This window comes from Rhamphochromis sp. 'chilingali' (assembly GCF_963969265.1).
Source record: "Rhamphochromis sp. 'chilingali' genome assembly, chromosome: 1".
NCBI lineage: Eukaryota > Metazoa > Chordata > Actinopteri > Cichliformes > Cichlidae > Rhamphochromis > Rhamphochromis sp. 'chilingali'.
This window is the reverse complement of record NC_137929.1, coordinates 55,635,217-55,660,172: the sequence shown is the minus strand read 5'-3', so window position 1 is coordinate 55,660,172 and position 24,956 is coordinate 55,635,217. Positions and strand designations below refer to the sequence as shown.

Here is a 24,956-nt window from a genome sequence, read left to right as displayed (position 1 = left end):
GACAACCAGCCTTTCAGTCTTTCTCTCTTTTTCTGATAGCAACACCATTACTGAGATGAGAAGCCCACGCGCACACATAGACACTCTTAGACACACACTCAGCTTCCATCTTGTGGCAGAGAATTTCACACAAACACAAGAAAACATATTGTTCATTTTCATGCCTGCCTGCTCTCACTCTCCCCCTTCCCCTCCAGCTCTCTCACTCTCCCTCTCACACACATCATTACAAACAATACTGTATGATGCAATCACCTGACATCCACTGCGTGTCTGTCACACACTCGCAGCTAATCTTTGAAATGCTTTATTATAATTCAGCACATGAGGAGGTCACAGAGACAGAATACATGAGGAGGAGGACACACATACAAAACAAACGCCCCCTTCCTCTCTCAAACCCCCCCTCAACACCTTCGACACCTCAGCCAACCTGAGAAAAAGGGGATGTTTGATTCCGACAATGAGGCAATGGAACATTTTCCTCCAAAAATAAATTAGGCTTACGTCAAAATAAAAGTAATCTGTATTTCCATCACGTCGGCAGGTGCAGAAACTTCAACACACTGATGGTAGTAACTGAAACCAGCCACAAACAAACTAATAGGAATCATTCAGCGGGAAACCTGAATCTTTGTACAAATTTAACACCAAATCATCAGGTAATTATCAAGACATTTTCTTTGAAGTTGAAATTCTGACCTACTAGTGGTGCAGTCTGTTATGGACGTGAACGTCCAAGTAAAACATTTAAAATATTTTACTGCCAGTTTCTATTACAAGAAGCTGTCGCCATATTTGTCAGGTACAGATTTGTCAACATGTCAGAGCAAGCAATCATGATGGCATCACACTCATATATTTATGGAATAATAGGAGGATGCATTGAGCATAAAGCTACATAGCTATATGCTGATGATGTCAGATTATTTGCAACAAATTAACACAAATATGTGCTCTTTGAAATAATTAAAAATTAATAAAGATTTTCTTTATTAAATCGGAATTTTTGGGCTTGCTGTCTGTGGAACAAAAGGATCAGGTTGTGATTACTATTTTTTGTCTTGTGTTGTTTCTTCTTTCTGGTCAAAATTCAACAAATATAGTGTTAGAAAATATAGTTCAGTATTTGTGTTTCACCTAAAGACCACTTTGTCGAAGTACTGATCAGCTACACAGGACCATAGTATAAAACACGGATGTATTTTCAGGTTGGAAAAATGAAGTCAATGCCCAAGTACCTAAACACTGCAATTTATCTGAAAGCCACTAGATGGTGGTAGCTAGGGTTGCAGAAAGACTTAGGGTCCCGTTGACGTTTCTTATGTGATGTTATGCACACTTTGCTCGAGAGTTGTCTGCAGTGTTGGATGTGATACAACCAATTTTGCTGTATTGGTAGCTAAGGAAATTTGTTTTTCCCAACTAGTTGGTAGTGGCTCCTCAATGTTTCTGCTGCACACTGGGTGTAATCTGTTGCAAAAAAAAAGGTCCACTACCAAAAACCTCCTGATGTTAAATTTGGTTGCTACCAAATTCCACAGTTGACTAAAATTTTTCATGTTTGTTTGCAAATACTTGCTAACTGCTAGGCTGCTAGGGTAGTAAAACTTGAAAAAGTTTGAAGCAAACCAGAAAGGGAGAATGTTTGCCTCTATAGTAAAAGTTCGGTTTCATGAAGGCAAATAGTATCCAGTTCCAGTTTGCATCCTTCTTTTCAGTTTAACTGTAGCTTGGACGGTAACTGACTACTGTTTGTAGACAAGTCTGTCACATTCATCCAAATTATGACCACTGCAATCTGCCAGTGACCAAAGCAATCACAAGGAAGTTTTTGCTAACCATAAGGTTGCCATCAGGTCACTGAACCATTTGTAGACAAGCGTGACTGGGGATTTAGAAATAATTTTCCCAGGATTTCAAAAACCACTGGATGGCATTACAGTATCTACATCCACCTTTTTATAGTGTCTGGCTGGAATCACATTTATGTATTTCAGGAGTTAATGTTCTCCTTTCTTAGTTACAAATCACTTATCTACTGAGTGGATAAGTGATAAAGTAACAAGAGTGTGTTATAATGAAAATCTTCTAAATGTTATGTGATCCAACCCAGAAAACATGTGAAATGGCTAACATTCTTGACTGTTTCCAGATACACCATATGGACAAAAGTGCTGGGCCACACTTCCTAATCAGTAAATTCAGGTTTTTTTCAGTTCCATTGCCACAGGTGTATAAAATCAAGCACTTAGCCATGCAGCGTCCCTCTACAAACATTTTAAACATTACAAAGAGTAGGCCTCTAGCATCAGCAAAATACGTCACCAGAAGCTTCATGGCATGGGTTTCCATGGTCGAGCAGCTCCTAATGTGTGGTTGGCCCAGTACTTTCATCCATATGGCATATCAAAGGTCTTCTGATGGCAGATTGCTCAACATTCGTGAAGATAATATTTCAAAATAAGACTGTAAGAAGGCTGTGGATTCTGCCGTCCAATCATTTTATAAGACAAATTATTGTTAACAGTAATAAAGGTTTTTGTGCACAAAGTCTCATAGGGCCTCATCAATGGCCTACAGACGTGTTGGAAATAACATTATTTTTTTCTGTGTGTGTGTAATGTTCTGATTTGATCTTTTAGTTCAGTTCAGTTCCTTTTAGTCCCAGAGTTATACTCAGAACCTCAGAGCTCTCCAGATGATCCAAGGGTGAGTCTCTGTGCCACAAATAAACTGCAGGTGAGTTCTTCTGTTCTGGATCCTACTGGTCACCATGTGTGGTACAATATGCCCAGATACAAGTACAGAGAAACTGGTTCTGAACTCTCTTGGAGGTCCTGGCAGGGGTCTCATAGATATGAACTTTAGAGATCTGAATATTCAGGACTGGAGGTGTAACTTGAGAGCAGATTTTCTGATCCATACTTCTCTAAAAATGCATCTTGCCATTTTAAGCTTTTAGTGAAGACAGGAATTTCAAACCTTCAACTGCCACCTTTTAATCAAATGTAAAAAAAATGCAACAAAGTGAGTTTTGTGTTCAGTCTACTGTAGTTCATATAAACCAGAAGTGTGACTGCACCCTGAGAACTTTCCATTAAATCTAGACAAATAAAATAAATTCAGACATTTCACAACTCATTTAGACAGCAGAGTACACTTGCAAATACAAAATCTAAACACCAGATTCCACAAGAGGCAGATCAGCTCCGGACCATCTAGAGAGTTAAGAAGCAGATCATGCCGTACCAACATGAACAGAGCCCAATAAGAATCAATCAAGGTGCCTTTAATGTTCTTGAGGAGGAGGTAGACAGAAGAGACAGATAACAGTGATGTGGTAGTCCTACTGTGGTGAAGTTGTAGTCCTTAATAACAGTCCTGAATCACGTCCTGCTGAGGTCAGTTTGTATCCTCTCTGTGGTGATTTTTTTTCCCTTTGAGGTTAACGTGTCATCCGGTTTTGGTCAGACTGTAATTGTTTCTGTGGTTAAGTCCTGAATCTTCCTGGTTTGGCTACAATGGGGTTTGTGGTTTGCTAGGAGGAGGAAGAAGAGGAAGCAGGTGACAGTTTTATCACAGATTGTGAAGGCTGTACACAAACATACATAATCTGTGCCATGATCACAAACTATATACCATATATACGGCTTCTGTTCACATTATCGGACATCTCAAGACAGCAAGACTACAGCTGACCAAAATTATACTTTATGTACTAAAATCAAAAAGTGCAACTGTGAGAGAGCAGAATGTGGAAGAATTGAAGCTCAAAGGTCAGATCAGGAGTTCTACTACCATGCTAGTTGATATTATGGCAAACTGTGTGTTGTGCACCCTGAGTTCACTCTCAGGTGTCAGGCTGCCAATGCAGAGTTCTGCTCCAACATCCCGAGGCAGGGTCCTGAGGGGTTAGAGGATGACTTCCACTATGCAACCTAAGCCATGTTGGGCTGCACATGAATTTGAACATCCTGAAAGGAAGAGTAGCCAATTTAATCCGGTATAGTTATTTTTTCTATTTACTTCGAACTTTCAGACAATCAGCTTTTCACTGGTAATGTCTTGGATGTTTATGTGAACACCGCTTACATACCTTAAAGATATGTTATTCATAAAAGAAATCCAGATTAAGGAGTTTGGACCTTGACCCAGAACAAGAACAGTCTTCTATAAAAGCACGTCAGCACGATGCTTCAGTGGTAAGCCCTGTTGCATGTTCTCCCCATGTTTGAACAGCTTTTCTCTGAGAACTATGGTTTTGTCATAATTGCCATAACTGAAAACCAGGCTAGACTTATGCTCCCTGTTTAGGATAAGGACACTCTCACAAAATCCAGGAAGCCAGAAAGAGATGTTTCATCTCAATTGTTTTACTTCCTGGTAATATAAGTGTTATGGAAAAAAAAAAAAAAAAAAAGTTGCTACATTGCACAGTACACAAAGCGTCCTTGCAATAATGTCACTATTAACATAATACTTTTTCTCTTAGCAAAATATGTTTGTCAGCAAGATTGCTGAATTTCATGAAATCTGTTTACTGGTTTACATTTGGTACTAAAGTTTGTATAATTTCTTATATTTACTGAAGATTATTTCCAGAAAGCTCTTTCCTGTGGGTGGCCAGTCAGAGGTGAGGTAATGTTAGCTACATGATTTTCCTAGTGTCAGGGGGATTACAGTGAGAGTAATCCATTGTCATTAGTTTAACAGGACCAAACTGGCATATATTGTTATTTCAGAATGATGTTTATAAGTAACAACAGGAAATCCTATGCTACAAACTGGGCTTTTCTTCTTCTGGGAGAGACTACCTTCCTTTGGTGTGGACTTTGGGCTTTGTGACTTGATGGACCTTTACAGAAAAGCTACATAACACATTAGAGGAAATGGATAAAACGGTTACAATGTTGGCACTTAAAATGATTTCTATGTAATTAATACATGTTTATGTGAATGAGATTGTCAAGACTGTTCTGGAACTTACAAAAACACTGCTTTGATTGCCTTTTTCCTTCCTTTTTCTTCTTTTATTTTCAGACATTTTTAAATCAAGGCTACATGAGGTACACCAGGCTAAGGTAAACTTCATGTTGAGGTCCATACTGGGATCTGAAATGGATAATCTACCTTATTGATAACACCACCCGCTTTTGCCAGAGCAATCACGTGACCGGAGCATCTGGCCAAAACATCTGGTCAAGCTTACAAAGAAGCCCAATTTCCCAAATCTAACATTTACTGTTGAAAGCAGGTACAGAACACTCTCTCTGCTGTTGGCTTATTGATCTTTGATGCCATGCCTCTATTTTCTGTTTTTCGGGGTCAGGTTGCATTGATAGCAAACTATGCAGGGTATTATTCTCCCAATGTCTGCAACATTTTTCAGTTACCCGTGGGAGTTCCCAGTTTTCTCTTGGCTGAAATGGGATCTACAATCTGCATGGCTCCTTCGAGCTTGGATTGTACTGGAACCTTCCAAAGGACAGTACTCAGAGGGAATCTCTAATTAGATGCTCAAACCACCACAGCTGGCTGCTTTTGATGCAAAAGAGCAGCATCCGAGATCCTTACCCTACCTATAAGGACCCAATGAAAGAAAGTCTAAAAATCAGTCCATAAAAAGTGGATTAGATCTTGACACAAAGAACTGCTAAAAGTAGAGGTACAGGGCAATACTCTTGCATTTTCACCAGTAGATGTCAGATTTCATATACCCTCAAAGATGTCGTTTTGATACAATTTCATGTAATTTTAAGAACAGCCTAGCTACAGACATAGACATAGTGGCAGCTTTGTTCCAGCACTAGTCTTTGAATTGATTGCAACTCTATGAGTAAGCCATAAGAGAACCGTTAATGTTTCGATATTCATCCAGTCAAGCTTGCAATGGAACAACCTGAGCTTTTCGAAATTTTTATGTAATAGATTAGAGCTACAGAATTTATAGATTATTTTTATGTGGCTACTTAGCGGCCTATCCTTTCAATAGTCAAGGCCTGAACTGTTTGTTAAGAAAAGCAAACAGGAGAAGTGATAGACAATTTAGAGGTCTGGAACAAGTTTGTTTAGCCAGTACAAATACAGACTAGTATCTGTTCTAGCCAGTTTGCTTGCTACGGTCTGGACATTCTGTGTGCGCCTTTTTAAGAATTGATTTATAAATTTACCTTTACACAATCTTGGGAAAAACATGCAATTATGGCATCACCACATCAATTGGCCAAGTCCGGTTGCCTGTGACCAAACTGCCCCCTCTTCCTCTCCTTCTGTCTAGCTACTCCCTGTTCCAGCTGAGGTGGGAATAGTCTCAGTCTGGGAACTGTCATCCATACAGTATGAAATTGTAATCCTGTCGCAGAGAATCAATTTCAGTTCCAGAGGTTGTAGTCCTTTTGCTGATTTTGCAGTCCGTGTGATGGTGACTTCCTGCTAGGCCTCCAGATTTTGGTTCTGTTGGTGGAGGGAAGGCTAGAAGAACCAACGAAATGCCTCACTGGCTGGGACAGAGGGAGGCCGCTAAGAATAGGAGACAAAATGTGGCGTGAGACATAGGAAAACTGACAGTAAAATCGAAATGACAAAATAAATACACACCTAAATGTCTGTTTCTACTATTTCTTTCCTGAATCTTAGTCTTTTACCTTTGACTTTTTTTCAGTTAAATTGTAAATATTGGATCACATCAGCATCAACGCTGGCTCGCAGTTTCTGCTGTGTTTCTTGAACCGTTTGTGTGGGTAAACACATCCGCAGTGATGCAGGCTGTAGATCAAAGTTGGTCTGCTGCGACTATACTCTCCTTCCTCTGAAAAGCTGCCAGCAGAACTTCATAGAGTCAATATAGATTTCCTGTCTTGTCACCTTGTGATAAAGTTTAATTTCATTATAATTTGGGGTTTGGGATATAAATTAACTTCGAAAAACAGCAAATCTCTTTGACTGTGTGGATACACAAACTATCACTGGTTTAGTTTAATACTGAGATAATATTAAAAAAAAGAGGGTTTGTTGAAAGAAGAGCCACCAGTCACAAAGTAAAGTATTCATCTGTAAAGGGAAAGCATGTAAAAACAAGTTCTTTAATATAAATTAAAAGGTGACCCCAATAATGAAACAGTCCCCAGCATTTTTGGGGGTGTGGCCTCTTTGAGAGATGGTTGGCGACACAGGTTCAGCTCCGCTACATTTGGACTGTTTGATCTCTTTGAGCCTTTTGGAGGATATTATTGCAATTATCTGATGATTAATATAGTCGTAATAGACTAATATATTTCAATGCAACTTTTCCTGTTGCTTTTGATCTTTTAATAAGATAGTAAGATAATAAGTTTCTTTTATGGTCCATGAAATAGTCTTTATACACCCCTGTACAGCTGCAATTCTGTATGGTCAGTGGTCTGTGGTTTTCAGTAGCGATACATTGTAGATTGACAGAGCCATATGTGACAATTTCGCTATTTTTAACCAACTATGACACATGTACTCTTCTTCAGTGTGAAACTGAAAAATATGTTTAAGAAAAAAACCTGAAAGACAAAAATGTTACTTCTCAGAATATACTACCACTTCATTTCCTTTATGGTGGTTTCCATCATATTCAACAAAATATGAGCTCAGTATTAAACTGGCTAAGTTTCATGTGACTATAATAAAATGCTTTCCCTTCATATGCTCTGGGTAAAAGAAGGCGTAGAAAAGTGCAGAACCAGTCAAAATGTGGGAGGTTTTTGTAAGATGTTTAAGATGTTGTGCAGTCTCACTTGAAGCATAATTTTTCAATCTGCATAATTGTTACATTGCTGGGGGGGGGGGGGGGGGGGGGTTTGTTTGTTTTTTCTTTTTTAATCTTCGATGGGGTTTTTTCACAGTTCTCCCATTCCTGGTGAACTCCTGTTGCTCCTGTCCTATTCTGACCTACTTGTCAACCAATTAGCATTTGGCAGATGCAAATGTCATATGGTAGCAATCTGTAGTTAGGATTTTGGAGGCCAGGATGGGAGCACGTCTGCGGTTGAAAACCCTTCTCTGCTCACTCCGTGAATAGAAAAATGTTTGAAGTGAAACCGAGTGTAAAAAACAATGAAAAGTTTCCACCGCTGCCATGATCTCTCTTTGTATTTTATAACTTCACTCTTCTCTTTGGCTGGCTAACGGACCAACAACAAAACAAGCAAGAATGGCCCACAGACCAGTTGTACCACTTATTTGTACACTGGCGCCACTGCAGGTAGAAGGGCCATCCTTAGACTCGAACCATAAATTCTGCGTAATGAGGGACATGTGGTCACCCTACCTGCTAAGAGTTGACCATCGAAGAAGTCTGTGCTTCAGTTTTGGTCAGTGACACTCACTAATTAGCACAGTTAACTGATAACTCAATTACATCCTCTCATCCAAATATGGTCGCTTCTAGCTCCACAACCGCCAACATGACGATGGACATGAAGTTGAAATTAAGGCTTCAAAACTGGACTTCTTAAAAGTGACGACGCCTACATATGCGGGGTATGATATCCTTGCATACGTTGCATCGAGTGCACTGAAATCAGCTGTGACTGGTTTTGAAATCACTTTGAAGTTAGTGGCCAGTTTGCTCTGGGCTCTGACAGGTTATCCTGCTGCAGAGAAAGGTGGAGAAAACTACCCAGGGTGCTTTGCTGTTCATCTCACAGAGTAAACTTGGTGCCAGGCTGAGAGTTTGTCAGGTCGACATCAAAGAGAGCGGAAAGAATGAGGCAAGAGTGTGAAACCACCTGCTGACACACACACAGAGAGGGAGAGAGAGAGTTGCCCTCACAAACATTCACATGCTTTGTAACACACACACACGCCGCTGTCACTTGCCGTTAGCCTCCACAGGTCCAATTAGCGTGTAATTGAGGAAGATTATGGCTGCTAATTCACTCTCTTCCCATCACACACACACACAGTGTTTCAGCGCGTGTCCTCACAGCACATGTGTGCAGATGAGGGAATAATTAGTGATAGTTTGTAGCGATTCCCACAGGAAGTGCGTGTGCGTGTGTGTGTGTGAGAGAGAGAAAGGGAGAGAGATATATAGAGTCATCAGTGAGGTCGAATGCTGGTGTCAAAGAATTATTGATCGCCACTAATTCTTATTGCGCTCACACACTCTTATACACACGCACGCACACAGCAGTGGTAGATCACATAAATATTCGCTGTTCCCTCCCTCTCGCCCGGCCGCTTTATCACCGTGAATCAGTGTTGGTGTGTGTGTGTGTGTGTGTGTGTGTGTGTGTGTGTGTGTGTGTGTGTGTGTGTGTGTGTGTGTGTCTGCTGGCGGCTTGCCAGACCTCAGCAGGGACCGAGCTCTCGCATTTCACCACCCACCATCTGCACAGCACTCACACACACACACTCAGCAGGGTGAGCGATGCCTTCCAGCTCGAGCATCACTGCCAGTGATCTGGGTTAAGTGAGCCAGGACACACACCGAGACACACACGCACACCGAGATGCACACATACACACAGACAGAGATGCGCACACACACAGAAGAAAGAGAAGATGAGACATACATTTGCTAACGTCCAGCCAATGCTGTGCGTGTGCACGTGTGTATGCGTGCGTGTGCGTGCATGAACTCACCTCCAGCACCCCCCCTCCTCCCCCCGGCTTCTTCTTCAGCTCCTCGCACTTTCTGAACTTGCAGATCTGGTGACCCGTCTTCCTGTTGCGGCACGATGAGCAGACGCCACAGTTGATGAGCCGCCTGCACGGCCCGCACACGCCACACCGCTTCCTCTTTCTTTTAGCCACCGTCCCGGATGACGAAGATGATGATGACGACAAGGAAACGGCCGCCGCTGTCACGCCTGATGATGGGGGCGAGGAGGAGGAGGGGCAGGGGGAGGAGTTGGCATGCTGCTGGCAGTCTGTTAGCGCCCGCTGGCCGCCTGTCATCTGAAAGGCGCTGCTAGCGTCTGAGATCCCGCCCCCTGCTGACCCCATTGCCATAACAATGACCCCGGGAGGTAGTCCCAGCCCCCCCAGGAAGCTGCCACCCATAACCCCTCCTCCGTTGCAGCTGCCACCCTCTGATAGGCCTATCATGTCCGCGTGGGTGTGTCCCTGCTTGTTCATGACGCCACAGTCTGTTCCGCCACTGTATCCAGGAAGGAAGTTCCCGTTGCTTGATGCCATGGCGTGATGGTGTGCCGTTCCCTGTGAAACAGGAAGTGAGGCAGTGTGTCCGTGTTTCTCAGCCCCTCCACCGTCACTGCTCCCACCACCTCCTCCCCCTCCCGACCCACTGTTGCTGCTCTGGTGCATGCTGGTACTATGGGGGTGCGAGGATGTCATGTGACCCGGCGTCGCAGAGGGGTGATGATGGTGGTGGGGGTGGTGCGTCGGCGTGGCCGCCACGGGTTTAGGTCGGCCCCAGAACATTGCCGCCGGGTGGTTCATGTTCATGTTCATGTTGTCGTGGCAACCCCAGGGCGTCGTCGCCATAGCCCCAAGTCTGGCAGCGGTGGGAGGGAAGATGGGGGCGGCCGCGGCCAAGCGGGCGGCCAGTTTGGCTGACTGAGGGAAGTTTGTAACGTTCATGTTCATATTGACATTGGTCTTGTAGAAACTGGCGATGGAGGAGCGGTACCGATCCATCTCTGTAGTGTAGTCCAGCATGGGAGCCAGGCCCGACACCTGCAGGACATAGCACCAATCACTGTTATCAATACCAGCCATAATCAATTTAAAAAAGCACACGGATAAAGTGGCTTTACAGGGAGGTTGGTGGGCAGAGCTGTCTTCATGGAGCAAAATACAAAGGACAGAGCGGTTCACCTGTTAATGGAGCCTCAAATATCAGCAAACACCAAGGCGACAGAGTTGATACTATGCCTAATGACGACTGCTAAAAGCTGGCTACACACCAACAAGTCCACCTTTGAATTGCCCAACAAAACCAAAATGAAGGTGTTGGAGTGGCCTAGCCAAAGTCCAGATTGAGCTGCTGTGGCATGACCTTAAACAGGCTGCTCATGCTTGAAAACATTCCAGTGTGGCTGAATTAAAACAAAGCTGCAGAGTAAAAGTGGGCCAAAATTCCTCCACCATGACACGAAAGACTCATTGGCATTGCAGTCATTGCTTCCAAGGGTGGAACAACCAGGTACTGTTTAGAGCAGGGGTCCCCAATCCCAGTCCACGAGGGCCGGTGTCCCTGCAGGTTTTAGATATGTCCTTGTTCCATCACAGCTGATTTAAATGGATGAATTACCTTCTCAACATGTCTTGAAGTTCTCCAGAGGCCTGGTAATGAACTAATCGTGTGATTCAGGTGCGTTGACCCAGGGTGTTATCTAAAACCTGCAGGGATACCAGCCCTCGCGGACTGGGATTGGGGACCCCTGGTTTAGAGAACAATTACTTTTCACAAAGGAACTAGTGGGTTTGGATAGCTTTTTTCCTTAATAAATGAAACCATCATTTAAAAACTGTGTTTTGTATTTACTCAGGCTATCTTTGTCTAATATTGACATTAAATCTAAACGATTTACCGAATTTCCCAGAGGGATTAATAAAGTTTTATCTAATCGAATCTAAAAAAAAATCCAAGACATATATGCAAATCGCTACAAAATCTGGAAGGGAGCAAATACTGTTGCACAGATCTGTTCCACGTTTTCCTTCCTTCACAGCTCACAAAGAAATATCCGCTGTATTCACCAGTGCAGTTTTATTCATCTCTATTATTTGCCTACAAACATTCGTTCATGAGAGCCAATCTAAGAACTACTTTATTCCAAAGTACAACTCTTAATGAACAGTACCACATTCTGTCTTTGTAGTAAATCCATTTTTGCCTAGACTTCGTCTGTCGTCTCACTGCAGGAAACATTTATTTTGCAGTTGGTCTGACCACACCGTCGCTGTATTCTCTGGAGCAGAGTGACAAGAAGGAAACTGAAAAGTAAAAGTTCTGTAAATGTGAGCATTAATTAAGCTGGCAGTCCCCCCCCCTAGCTGTGAAAATGTGGGGGTCATTTTCACAGCTAATGGATCAATCCTTAAAAGGCTTGTTTCGTTCTTTGAAAGTAACGCAGTGGATTGGACTAATGAGAAAGCGTATTGACCGAACAATCGACCAGCTGACCCTGAGATCGGCGCCCTCGCAGCAGAGCAGCGGTGGGTTCTGTAATTGATGCCTACCTGGATGATCTAATTGAGTTTTTGGCAATGACCCGAGGCCAGTTTCAACAGGAACCTTCTAAATTTAATTTGATTTAACCTTCGCTTCACCCGCTGATTCTGCAGCCCTGCACTGGGAGACCAACATGGATGCAAAAGTTTACACGTCAACTCACCTGTCCCTGTCCACCGTAGCCATGGTGATTTGGGTGATGGTGCGAGGGGGCTGAGCTTCTCTGGAGCATCGAGGAGAGGTCACTGTCCACACACACGCCACTCGTCATGCCCGACATGACCTCACGCACACATATACATACAAGCGCACACACACACTCACTCACACACACTCAGGTGGGCTTTGTTGCACAGGAAGCTAGTTAGTTCTGCGTGGTCGCCACGTTTTGCTCTGAAAGTAAAAAGAAAAGTCAGGTGAAGGTGCTGCATTCAATAAAGAAAACCCTCACTCTCGTGGATCATCTTTTTCAGGCTCAGCAACAAGATTTTCTGTGGTTTTAGTCCCACAAATGCACAACTCTGTTGCTTGTGAAGCTCGCACACAAGAATTTCACTCACATGTACTGTACCAATGTACCTGCACATGTGATGTGACAATAAAAGTGATTTGATTTAATTTGATTTGACAAATGATCTACAGAGAGTATTTTAATGTAGCTGATTGATTGGTCAGTTAAGTCGGCAGGCCATTACCCTCAGTTATTCACATCTAATCTGAAAGTAAACCCAGAAAGTAAAGCCGTCAGAGGACATGAAAGACCGACTATCCTGTGACAGTAAGCGAGGGGAAATCCCTTAAGCCTGCATTCCCTCTGAGGTTCGGCAGGGGGCGACTGCTCATAGCTGCAAAAAGAAGTCTAACTGTGTAGAAGTCTGATTCTAACTCGATGTCTGACTTCGGCTAATGCTTTCCTAATGAATTTTAAAAATTATAGGAAATTTAGTCGAGAATAAGCTCTCCTCAAAATCATCACATCAACAGCTCACTTGGTTTCAAAAACCATGATGGCAGCGCACAAAACGCTCCAACAAACTACCTGGTGACATTACGGTGGCTACGTCTTGTCTTTTATATGGAGATGGCGATGACACAAGGCTGCAAACAAAAGAGGAAACAAAGAACAAGCTGCCATCTTCTTCGTCTTCCTTTGTGGAATTCCCTTTTCCTCAGGTGATGACGTGCCCTTGAGCAAGCAAGCGCCGAATCCCCACCAGGGACACCGCAACATCCGACATCGAGTGAACTGAGGCCTCTATTTGTAGCTCGTCAGCGTCGGTTTCAAGGCCAGGTCGTGACCCCAGTGCTTCCACGGAGGGCACTCAATAGGCAAAAAAGTTCACGTAAGGCAGATCTCAGGTCCAAGCAGAGGCCTCGAAATATCAGAAAGGGTGGAATAATCTGATTATAAGTGACCTCTGACCTCTCGGTGTGCACACGCACAAACTCACACACAAATGGTTAAGTCCAACTGTAAAGGAGTCATTGTCGTTTGTGAGCGTGTGCAGAATAAACGGGCTGCAAATGTGTGAGCTTGAAAATGTGTTTGCATGGAGAAAGAAAGAGACTGAAATTGTGTCCCTGTGTGTGTGTGTGTGTGTGTGTGTGTGTGTGTGTGTGTGTGTGTGTGTGTGTGCATGTCTATGTGAAAAGAATTGAATGTGTGCAGCCTCAAATGTGTGTGTGCGTCCGTGCGCTCTGCTCTGCGTGCGCAGCCAGTGTGTACGTCAAGCCTGTGTGTGTCTGTGTGTGTGTGTCTCTCGCAACATCCCCCCCCCCCCCTTCCTCACCACCACCACTCTCCCACTCCCCCGAGGCGTAACTAATTACCCTGTCTGGTCAACCGGGCTGGCGCGAGCTCCGACAGAAGGTCATGGTGGCCACCGGCCGCGAGGGGGGAAAACGGCTCTCCCACGCGACACATTAACACCTCCCCTCCTTCCTCCCCCCCCCCCCCCCCCTCCCCCGGCACAGCACGAGAAAGGAAAAGGAAGGAGGGAAGAAGGAGGAGAGGGAGGGGGGAGGGTGAGTGTTGGGGGGGAGGGGGGTCAATCAAAAAAAAAAAAATAGCCAGACTCGATAACGAGCGGTAAATACCGTGAACACAGCATGCAGTCCGACAGAGAGAGGAGGAGTAAACGAGAAGATGGACGGCGCTTGCTGCTGCTGCTACTTACCGGGCCCGCGAGGAGGAGGAGGTGGTGGAGGAAGAGGGTGATGAGAAGAAGAGGAGGAAGGAGGAGAAGAGGAAGAAGACCGTCTGGGAATTAGCCCGCCACGGATCATGGCTGGCGGGAAGGAGACAGAGAGAGAGAGGAAAGGAGAGGAGAGGAGGGGTAGGGGGGAGAAAGGAGCACCGGGAGGGATTTGTCGGTCTGTTGGTACCGAGGAGAGGAGGAGGAGGAATGGAGGGGGGGGGGAGGAGGAGGAGGAGGAGGGGGGTAACGGATAACGGGGGGCGGATGGATAATCACCTGGGCTTGGCACAAGCCAGTGCGAGGCAGGGAGAGAGACACACACAGAGAGAGAGAGAGAGAGGCGTTAAATTAGCCCGGGTGAGGCGAGGAGGAAGCAGCTCTGTGGAGACCCTGCAGGGGTGGGAAAAAGAGACGAGCTCGAGGAAAGGAAAAAAAACGGCACCATGGGAAGAAAGGAGAAGGACGGGGGAGAGGGAGGGGGTAGGGGTTGATGAATAATGGCGGAGGTTATGAACGGATACGTGCGTCGCTCTTGCGACAGAGTGAAGGGAGCGAGGGAGGGGGGAGGGTGGTGGCAGGGGGTACACACAACGCTGATGTTCAGTAACAGGGAGGGGAGGTGTGTGTGTGTGGTGGCTTGTGCCCTCCGCCGTGTCTCCTGCTGTCAGCGGCGCCCGTGGCGACGTGCCGTGGCGACGTGCCGTGGCGTGTGCGCAGTGTGAACGGTCTGATTGGCACTGAGGCGAGGTGAGGCGAAAACAGGAGGCGCGAGACCCTGCAGATGATTGGCTGCCTGCCGGTAACAGAGAGAGATGGAGAGACCTTAGAAACCACACGGAGAGAGAGAGCTGAGCGAGGAAACACTGAATGAATTTACTCGATATTTTTGTGACAGTGTGGATGATTTTAACTGAGTCCTGTGACTTTGTTGGATTGCTGTTGTATTATTAGTGCGATTGTTTACTACATTTTTGTTAATGTGGACTTGTTGGACCCAGACGTGCCCACATTTAAAGAGGTCGGAGGGTAAAGTTATCAGAATGTTGTGGTCGTTACTCAAAAAGTTTAAAGCGTTAAACATTACTTGTTACTTTCCTTAAAAGCAATGCAGTGTGTTGCTTATTTACTCTCCAGAGAAACTAATTTGGTTACTGTTACTTTTGCTTAACTCTGTAACATGAACTTAAACACACTGTCACATAACGTGATAACAATATAAACCTGAGGCTACAGTTCCACGCACCGCCACAAACCCCTATCCTCATCATATATGCTAATGAGAATACACATATGATTTTTCTTACAGTACAAACACAAAAACAACAACAACAAACTTTGAAGTGATTGCTGGTGCGTATAAAGCACCTTTCCGCTTAGTCTGGGGAGTTATTTCACCCGCACCTTCTCTAACAATTGCACACACATACACACACACAAACACACACACACAAGCTCATCAGGTACGGTATCTTGCCCAAAAATATTTTTTTACATAAAGAGTAGAGCAGCCAAGGACAGTAGACAACCTGCTCTTCCTCTCCGCTACAGCAGCAAAGCAGCTTTGCATTGACTCAGAATCGAACCCGGATCAACTGCTCTAACTACGGCTGCAACGATTCATCGAGTAATTCCAGTAATTTGATTATAAAACTCTTGACACAGACAGTGCATCATTTAACACATGACTCTGCAGTATGCCGATGTGTTAAATCAGCAGTCCCCAACCTTTTTTGTGCCACAAACCGGTTTGTGTCCGATGATACTTTCACGGACCGGCCTTTAAGGTGTCGCAAACAAATACAACAAAATAAAACCAGTACCGGTACCCAAAAAAAGATTTCTTCATAACACACAGGAAAAAACCCGGGGAAACCGAGTCAATGATAAAAATGATTTAAAAAAATAACGATAAAAAACAATAAAAACCCTGAAAACAGTACATTTCACACCCAAGCCTCAACTGTCATGGCCCGGTACCAAACGCCTCACGGACTGGTGGATTGGGGACCGCTGTGTTAAATGATGAAAAGACAAACATTTCATTCTTGTAACTAAAAACAGCTCTGCAGTAGGAACATATTTAGGAGCAGTGTTTGAATAAAAAGTCTGAAAACATTAAGCCCACACAGCCCCCAGTTTTAAACAAAAACACAGATAACATAGCAGCAGTGATGATGACGCTGCCACAGTTTTTTTTAATGAGATGGTAAGCTCAAACTGAGTAAAAGAAAGAGTGTTTCTAGTGTTTAAAACAGAGGCCCTGTTCCTGTAATTACCATTAAAACCTTAACTGGGAAAAAGCTAGCAGGAGTCCTTCATCAAACCACCTGATCAATAAACTCCGACATGAAGAAAAGGAAAAGGAAACTGGCATTTCCCTCCACCACTGTTTGTTTTACACAGCAAAAAGTCTGCAGTAAGCCTCCAGAAGGTGTATTCAAATTTTATATGGAAGCGATACCTCCAGCAAATAGTGGTGACTCTAAAGGGGGGCATGGGGTGTACTAGTCCAGATTTATTTCAAGGCGTTCGTACCATTTTTCAGATTGAAAGTGGAGTAATATAAAATATTTTATCAATTAAACTGGATTCGCGTTTAAAAATATAAAAATAAAAGCTTTTTTCACAGGCCAATAAAAATGTACATGGGCAACTCTGAGCCACTGACGTGAGGGTTGTTGTTCGGTTGGACGCTATTAATTAACGTCTATATCATCATAGCGTCTGTTTTCCGCAGGACAAAAAGTTGCCTCCAAGAAAACAGGCAAGAAAACAGAGTAAAGGTATGCTTTATTTTCGATTGCGTATACATCTTATTTTATTTGCCTTTGCCCTTTGATCGTACTTGAGATTATTTATATATTTTTGAATTTAAGAAAATGTTTTCAGTATGAAATGTACATCCAATCAAAGAGTTTAGTTTTGTTGGTTTTTTATAAAAATCAATTTTATGCAGTTAAACTTTAAAACATTGTAATTTCTAAAATGCAAACTAATATGCATATTATTATTCATAATATTCTGAAAGACCTGTGGGTTGTTTTTTTTTCTTTCTTTGAATGGGTTTTATTGCTCATTAATAAGACAAAAGCATTTCTTATCCGATTAAAAGACGGACTAACTGATAACTAACTCGATTACCAAAATAATCGATAGCTGTAGCCTTAGCTCTAACAAGTATACCACCAATACTTAAAAATGCAGGTCAAATGGAGGCTCCAGTGTCCAAGCCTAATTCCTCATCACTGCCTTTGTTACCTGTTGAAGTTCAGGCTCTGGCTGCTGGGCTCAGGTCTGCATACACTCAGCTTTGATGTCACTCTAGGATCTTCGCTAGCGTTATGTTATTATTGTCTGTGCAGATATCTGCTGAGGACAAAGGTTGTGCTAGTAGCACAATGAATTTTTTGACACAATTTGCATGCTCTTGTTTTTTTGTACATTAACAATAAAAGCAATAAAAACTTTTCACTCAATTGGAGCTCTAAATTAGCTTTTTACACCAAGTAACAGACATTCAACATTTACATTCAACATGTTAGACAACATTGTTTAACATTTGCACTCACTCACATGAAAGCATTAGGGTTCAGTATATTGCCCAAGCTCACTTAGATATGCAGAGTAATCAGAGTAACCACTCACTCACTGATAGGCAGTGTTGAGTAAGTTACTTTAAAATAGTAACTTAGTTACATTACTAGTTACTTCTCTCAAAAGTAACTCAGTTACTTCAAGTTACTCGTTACTTTCAAAGTAACTAGTTACTAGGGAAAGTAACTTTGGTTTTACTCAGAATTCTCTTGTTAATGTGTTTCTTCCATAACATTGCCAGTCTTCTAGCTTGCTTACTTGCCACAGGTGCACTGTGCCACCTACCAATAGAAAGGAAAAGATAATGTGCATATTTCCACGAGAGAAATCCCACGCCTGGACCGTCATTGACTACTGCCATGATTCTAGCCTACGTCACAGTGTCATGTGCGCCTTTTACATCCAACACAAAAACTGCAGTCGTGGTGCTTTCGATTGTACTCAGAACTCGGAAATTCTGCCTTCTGAATAGGAAGATGTAGGTAACACCAGACTGCACATGAGCTGCATACAGGGCTGGACTGGGACAAATAAATCGTCCCGGGCATTTTGACTAGAGACCGGCCCACCATTATAGGAAAAATCATAAAGCCTTTGAATGAAAATAAACACTGTTGTGACAGTGATGTACACTGTTTTGATGGTATATATGCATCAATCTATCAATCGTTTGTTGTAAGATTCAGATAATTATTTTTTAAAAGCTAGACATTTTAAATGAGAATAAGATAGAAAAGTATTTCCTTGTGCCCACCTCTCCCTGTTAATGCCCTACCTGGCCCCCTGGCAACACTTTGCTAGATCCGCCCCTGCACAGTTACCAGCTGTCAGCTACCTAAAAAAGGATCCTGGTGTTATTTGTCTCTCAGAAACAGTTCATAACTTCCCTTCAACTCATTCATGTCACCTAAAAGGTAAACCTGTTTCTCCATCACCTGTTCAGCTCTGATGATCCAGTAAGGACATCTCCTGGTTTCATCTTCATGTTTCCCTCTCACCAGATAACCAAACCATATCATGACCAGCAGCGTTTTTGCAGCTGTGGCTCCAGCAAACATCAGCTGATAGTAGAAATTAATATTAAATAAATTCTAACAACAGCTGATCAAGCTTAAACGTGCTGCTGTTGTTTAGCGCGACATCCGCTGGTTTCCTCTTTCGGCGCAAAGTGGGAGATAAACAAACAAGAGAGCCGATCAGCTGATCACTGATCAGTTTTCATGATTTAAGTACAAACGGGAGAGGGAGGGGGAGAATGAGAGAAGAAGAGGCAGCTGTGCAGCATAAAGACAGAATAAATCCAGCTTTGTGTCTTTTTCATTGTAGCTGAATTACGGGACAAACTGTTCCTTTTCACCTCATTAAGAAACGCGTAATATTTTCTCTGAATACCAGACGGGACGGTTGGCAACTCTAATAACTTATGAACAAAATAAAGTTCAACATCATTAACTTCATAGCACCCACCCAGCTGTATAGAAACTCCGTCATGCTAGCTAGCACGCAGTACGGAAAAAGTCAGAATAACGAAAATAAACTCCACCTAAACTTGGTTCATATCTGACCCAGAGAGACTGCAGGTCATAACTTCTTACCTGAAGTTCAGTTCACACTTGGACCGGCGGCCGCCTCGGGTCTCTTTTCCTTCTGCGTCCCTTTTCCTTCATCCACCTGCTGGCCTCCACCACTTGCTAATGTTACTGAATCTGTGGAAGCTCCGCGATGCCACCACACGAAGTAACGAGTAACGACCCTATCTAAATCCCAGTAACGACTAACGCGTTCCTGATTTTGGCATAATAACTAGTTACCGTGCTCGTTACCACAATAATAACGTAGTTACTGTAACGCGTTACTTAATAACGCGTTAGTCCCAACACTGGTTATAGGAAAACTTTCCCCCCACCATTTGTGTGCCCTTGGCAATTCCAAGAAGAAATCAAGGAAAAGAGGCTGTAGAGCCCACTCTTCCTCCTGAGTTACAATCTCAAAACAGTTTTACTTTGGCCAGGAATCACACCTGCTTGGAAGGCAACTAAGCTAACTACACATCCAGTGCTGAAACATACAGATAGAAATGGGACATACAACACTGCAAGGTGAACTGCTAATTACTGTCTTTGTTACCTTTTTAAGTTCAGGCTCTGCCTGCTGTGCTCAGCTTGGCTACATTTGTGTTAGCAGGCTGTCTGTGCAGGTGCTTTCACAGACATGCTAACACATGCTAAAAGTTGTGTTGGCAATCAAATGTAGTTGTTTTGTGATCCAGTTTGCACTTTACCATTACAGTCCTGTCTTTTTATGCAATAAAAGCCTGCAAGTCCACTCCTCAAAAATTGTAGATTGCTCCACTGTTTTCCTCCTCCCGCCACACAAACTGAAATCACTTGATGCTATCGTAAAAAACACTTTGCAGTATTACAAGTAGCTCAAAGGTCACAACAAATAATAGGATGTCAAAAACACTATATGGAAAAAATTATGTGATATGTCAGTGAGTGAGTAGTGTTGGTATGTTTGCATGTGAGCACTTGTGATAAATGAAATGCTGCTTGAGTGTAGAAAAGAAGCGCAAAGGGAGGACTGAGCAGCAATTTTCGTCTCTCACCTGCAGCAGAAAACAGAGACACAAAAGCTACGTCCACATGTACACTTGTATTTTGGCGAATGTGGCTTTTTCTTTGCTATATGTTTTTGTGCACATGTAAATGAAGCATATGAAAGACTCGGTTTTTACATTTACACACGAAAAAGGAAAACAGAGATGCTGTCTTGCGATGTTTTTGCCTTTATCTACTTTTTCTACTATCTAATACCAGGTTGAGATGCAAATGAGGAGACTTCACTCAGGCAAGTCTGCTGGACCAGACGGAGTGAGTCCCCTTGTCCTCAAGGCCTGTGCCCCCCAGCTGTGTGGAGTCTTTCATAAACTGTTTATGCTGAGTTTGAGTCTGCAGAGGGTCCCGGTGATGTGGAAGACATCATGCCTCATCCCTATTCCAAAGACGCCACGTCCCAGTGGCCCCCAGGATTACAGGCCCGTGGCACTGACCTCCCACATCATGAAGACCCTGGAAAGGCTCATCCTGGACCAGCTGCGACCCATAGTAAGACCACATCTGGATCCCCTTCAATTTGTTTATCAGCCTCATTTCGGAACTGAGGACGCCATCATCTACCTGCTCAATCGTGTCTACACCCATCTGGACCAGCCGGCGAGCACTGTGAGGGTCATGTTTTTTGACTTTTCTAGTGCTTTCAATACCATCAGGCCGACCCTCCTGGGTGATAAGTTAACAGTGATGCAGGTGGATGCTTCTCTGGTGTCCTGGATTGTTGATTACCTGACAGGAAGACCACAATATGTACGTCTCCCACAGTGTGTATCTGACAAGGTAATCAGCAGCATAGGGGCACCACAGGGGACTGTCCTCTCCCCCTTCCTCTTCACCCTCTACACCACAGACTTCAGCCACTGCACGGAGACCTGCCATCTTCAGAAGTTTTCTGATGACTCTGCGGTGGTTGGATGCATCAGCAGGGATGATGAGACAGAGTACCGGGCTGTGGTCGACTCCTTTGTCACGTGGTGTGAGCAGAATCATCTGCAGCTCAACGTGGCAAAGACCAAGGAACTGATCGTGGACTTCAGGAAGACCAGGAAACACTTGACCCCTGTTTCAATCCAGGGGGTCAGTGTTGACATTGTGGAGGACTATAAATACCTTGGAGTACACATTGACAATAAACTGGACTGGGCTAAAAACACCACAGCACTTTACAGGAAGGGCCAGAGTCGTCTCTATTTTTTGAGGTCCTTCAACATCTGCCAGAAAATGCTGAGGATTTTCTACAAGTCTGTTGTGGCCAGTGCGATCCTCTATGCTGTTGCATGCTGGGGGAGCAGGCTGAGAGTCGCAGATGCCAACAGACTTAATAAACTGATCTGTAAGGCCAGTAATGTTGTGGGGATGGAGCTGGACTCCCTCAAGGTGGTGCCGGAGAGGAGGATGCTGTCCAAGATAAAGACAATGTTGGATAACACCTCCCACCCACTCCATGACATGTTGGTCAGTCACAGGAGCTCGTTCAGTGAGAGACTGAGATTACTGAAAAGCACCACTGAACGACACAGGAAATCATTCCTGCCTGTGGCCATCTCCCTGTACAACGCATCCACTTAACACACTGTTTACTGCTACAGCTACACATGTTTCTTTTTCAGCTATTTATTGATAAGTGACTTTTATGTATATATATATATGTATATATTGTGCTATTCTTAGTGTAGTGTATGTCTTGTTAATGTTAGTTTATAATGGAGCACTGTAACAAAAAATAATTTCCCCTAGGGATCAATAAAGTATTCTGATTCTGATTCTGATTTTCAGTCAGATTAGGGTTATATGTTTGTTTGGGTCTTGACAACGCTTGAGATGGGTTTTTCTTTTTAGTTTTATGTGGATGGGGGTATTTTATTTAAAGAAACTTGGGGGAGCTGTTTTAAAAATTAACCGTGTACTTGTGGATGAAGACAAAGGCAACTGCGACCCAAGAGGTGAGCTCTTTTTTTTTTTCAGCATCTAGTCATTGATCTAAAGGATACTTTAGGACACATCACTTATCCTATTTAGCCTATTAACTTTACAACACAGCTGAATCTATAATGCTGACAGAAAGAGGGGATAATTGTAAAATGCCAACATGTTCAGTTGTTACATGTTACCAAGCCAAGAAGAAGGAGACAAAGGAGACACTGATACTTGATACAGACACATAGTATAATATAGTAAACACCAGTATGAAATGTAAAATTTGGTTCTAAATTTCTTTGTCTAATGTGTATAATGACACAAAATCACCAGGCAAAATAGGTACACTCGAATAAGAGGATAACTCTTATTTAACTACATTCAAGTACTGCATAAATAATTTTAAATAGGGCCTAAATTGTAGGTATTTTACAGGAAAGGAGAAACAAATTATACTGTAATTAATTTTTCAATACAGTGGTCCCTCACTATAACACGTTTCACCTTTCGCTGCCTTGCTGTTTCGCATGAAATTTTGCATGCTTTGTTTTTTACTGAGCCCCGCAGGGGACATGGGAGAAAAGAAATGAAGATGAACTTTTGCGAGATCTCGCAAAACTTCAAACTGGTGGGTAACAGACATCTCCAAAAACGTTGGAGCACCTTTGCAAATATGTGATGTCTTGATAAACCAAGCAGATATTTGAAGTGTACACAGCTAGATTCTCGCCTGAAAAGGCTGGCCCACAAAGGACACATTTGGAGCAGCCTTTGAATTGGGCCAGCCTTCGTCGCCTGGGTCGTCAGCTTCAAGCTGGCAGCCTCTGAAGGATGCAGCCTATTTTGCGAGATCTCGCAAAACGTTTGTGAGATCCCGAGTTACTTTTGCGAAATCTCACAAAAGTTCATCTTCATTTTTGTTCTCCCATGTCCCTTGCAGGGCTCCGTAGTTTTTTCTTTTTCTTCTTCTTCTTTTTTTTTTTTTACAGCACATTGTGTTCTGCATCCTGATTGGCTGTAGACCAGATAAGAGAGAGATAAGATAAGATAAGACTTTATTAATCACTCGGGTGGGTTCCTCTGGGAAATTCGGTTTCCAAAAGCACAGCACCGACAGAAGTTACAGAGTTACAGAATGTTATATATACACACACACACACACACACACACACACACACATATAAATACAGAGACATATATAAATAAAATATACGAAGGGGATAAATAGAATAAATAGGAATAAAAATAAAAATACAAGTGAATTGCACATTTAAAGTATTGAGGTCTATTGCACCGTTGACTATTAACAAGAGTATTGCACAAAAGGTATTGCACAGTGAAGTGAAGAGGCACTACAGCTTAGTTGTTCCCCCCTCCTTTGTCCTCCTGTTTCCCCTCCCTCTCCCCTCCAGAGAGGAGTTAAACAGTCTGATGGCGTGTGGGACAAAGGAGTTTTTAAGTCTGTTGGTTCTTGTCTTTGGGAGAAGCAACCTGTCACTGAACAGACTCCTCTGGTTGTTTATGGCCGTGTGCAGAGGATGCCCAGCATTGTTCATAATGTCCAGCAGTTTTTTTAGTGTCTTTTCTCTGCCACTGTCACCAGAGTGTCCAGCTTCATGCCGACCACAGAGCTAGCCCTCCTGATCAGTTTCTCCAGCCTTGATGAGTCCTTCTTTGCTGTGCTGCTCCCCCAGCACACCACAGCATAGAAAAGTACTCCAGCAACCACTGACTGGTAAAACATCCTCAGGAGCTTCCTGCAGATGTTAAAAGACCTCAGCCTCCTGAGGAAGTACAGTCGGCTTTGGGCTTTTTTATACAGGTGCTCTGTGTTGCATGACCAGTCCAGTTTGTTGTCCACCCACAGCCCGAGGTACTTGTACTTGTTGACCACCTCCACCTCCTCCCCCTCTATCTGAACCGGCAGGGGACCTTCTCTGGACCTCCCGAAGTCCACAACCAGTTCCTTAGTCTTTGAGGTGTTGAGTTGCAGGTGGTTTGTGTGACTCCATGCGACAAAGTTCCTCACCAGACTTCTGTACTCCTCTTCCTGATCATCCCAGATACACCCCATGATGGCCGTGTCATCTGCAAACTTCTGAATGTGGCATAATTCAGAGTTGTAGCAGAAGTCAGAGGTGTACAGGGTGACCATTGTCAATCAATCTCGTGCCGTGTCTCCAGTACATTACAGAATGTGTCCAGCTTGTCAAGTTTAAATAAATCTTCGATCGCTACCAGTGTGGCTTTGAAGTGCTGTACTGTGTGTTTGTAAGTTTTCTCGCCAACAAACACAACAATGTCGATGAAACGTTTTGCACCGCCAAAGTCACCTGCGGGTGTCTTTGGTTTCATTCTATAATACTGGACTTATTTTTCTACAAAGGTTTGAACTTTGAGAGTCTTTAAACAAGAGAGAAAAGTGTGAAAATGTTCATGCCTGTCTGAGAAAAGTGT

General features: G+C 43.4%; 1 protein-coding gene across 1 annotated transcript; it reads right to left on the bottom strand.

Moving 5' to 3' along the window:
- On the bottom strand, positions 1 to 20,148 carry LOC308402602 (uncharacterized protein). Its single transcript, XM_080891566.1, has 4 exons — positions 20,095 to 20,148; positions 12,339 to 12,568; positions 9,619 to 10,674; positions 1 to 6,522 (listed from the first exon to the last, which is right to left on the bottom strand). Exons 2-4 carry the CDS (start codon positions 12,453 to 12,455, stop codon positions 6,475 to 6,477), a joined length of 1,221 nt encoding a protein of 406 aa, XP_080747692.1. The 5' UTR covers positions 12,456 to 12,568; positions 20,095 to 20,148; the 3' UTR covers positions 1 to 6,474.
- Positions 20,149 to 24,956: the final 4,808 nt, after the last annotated feature.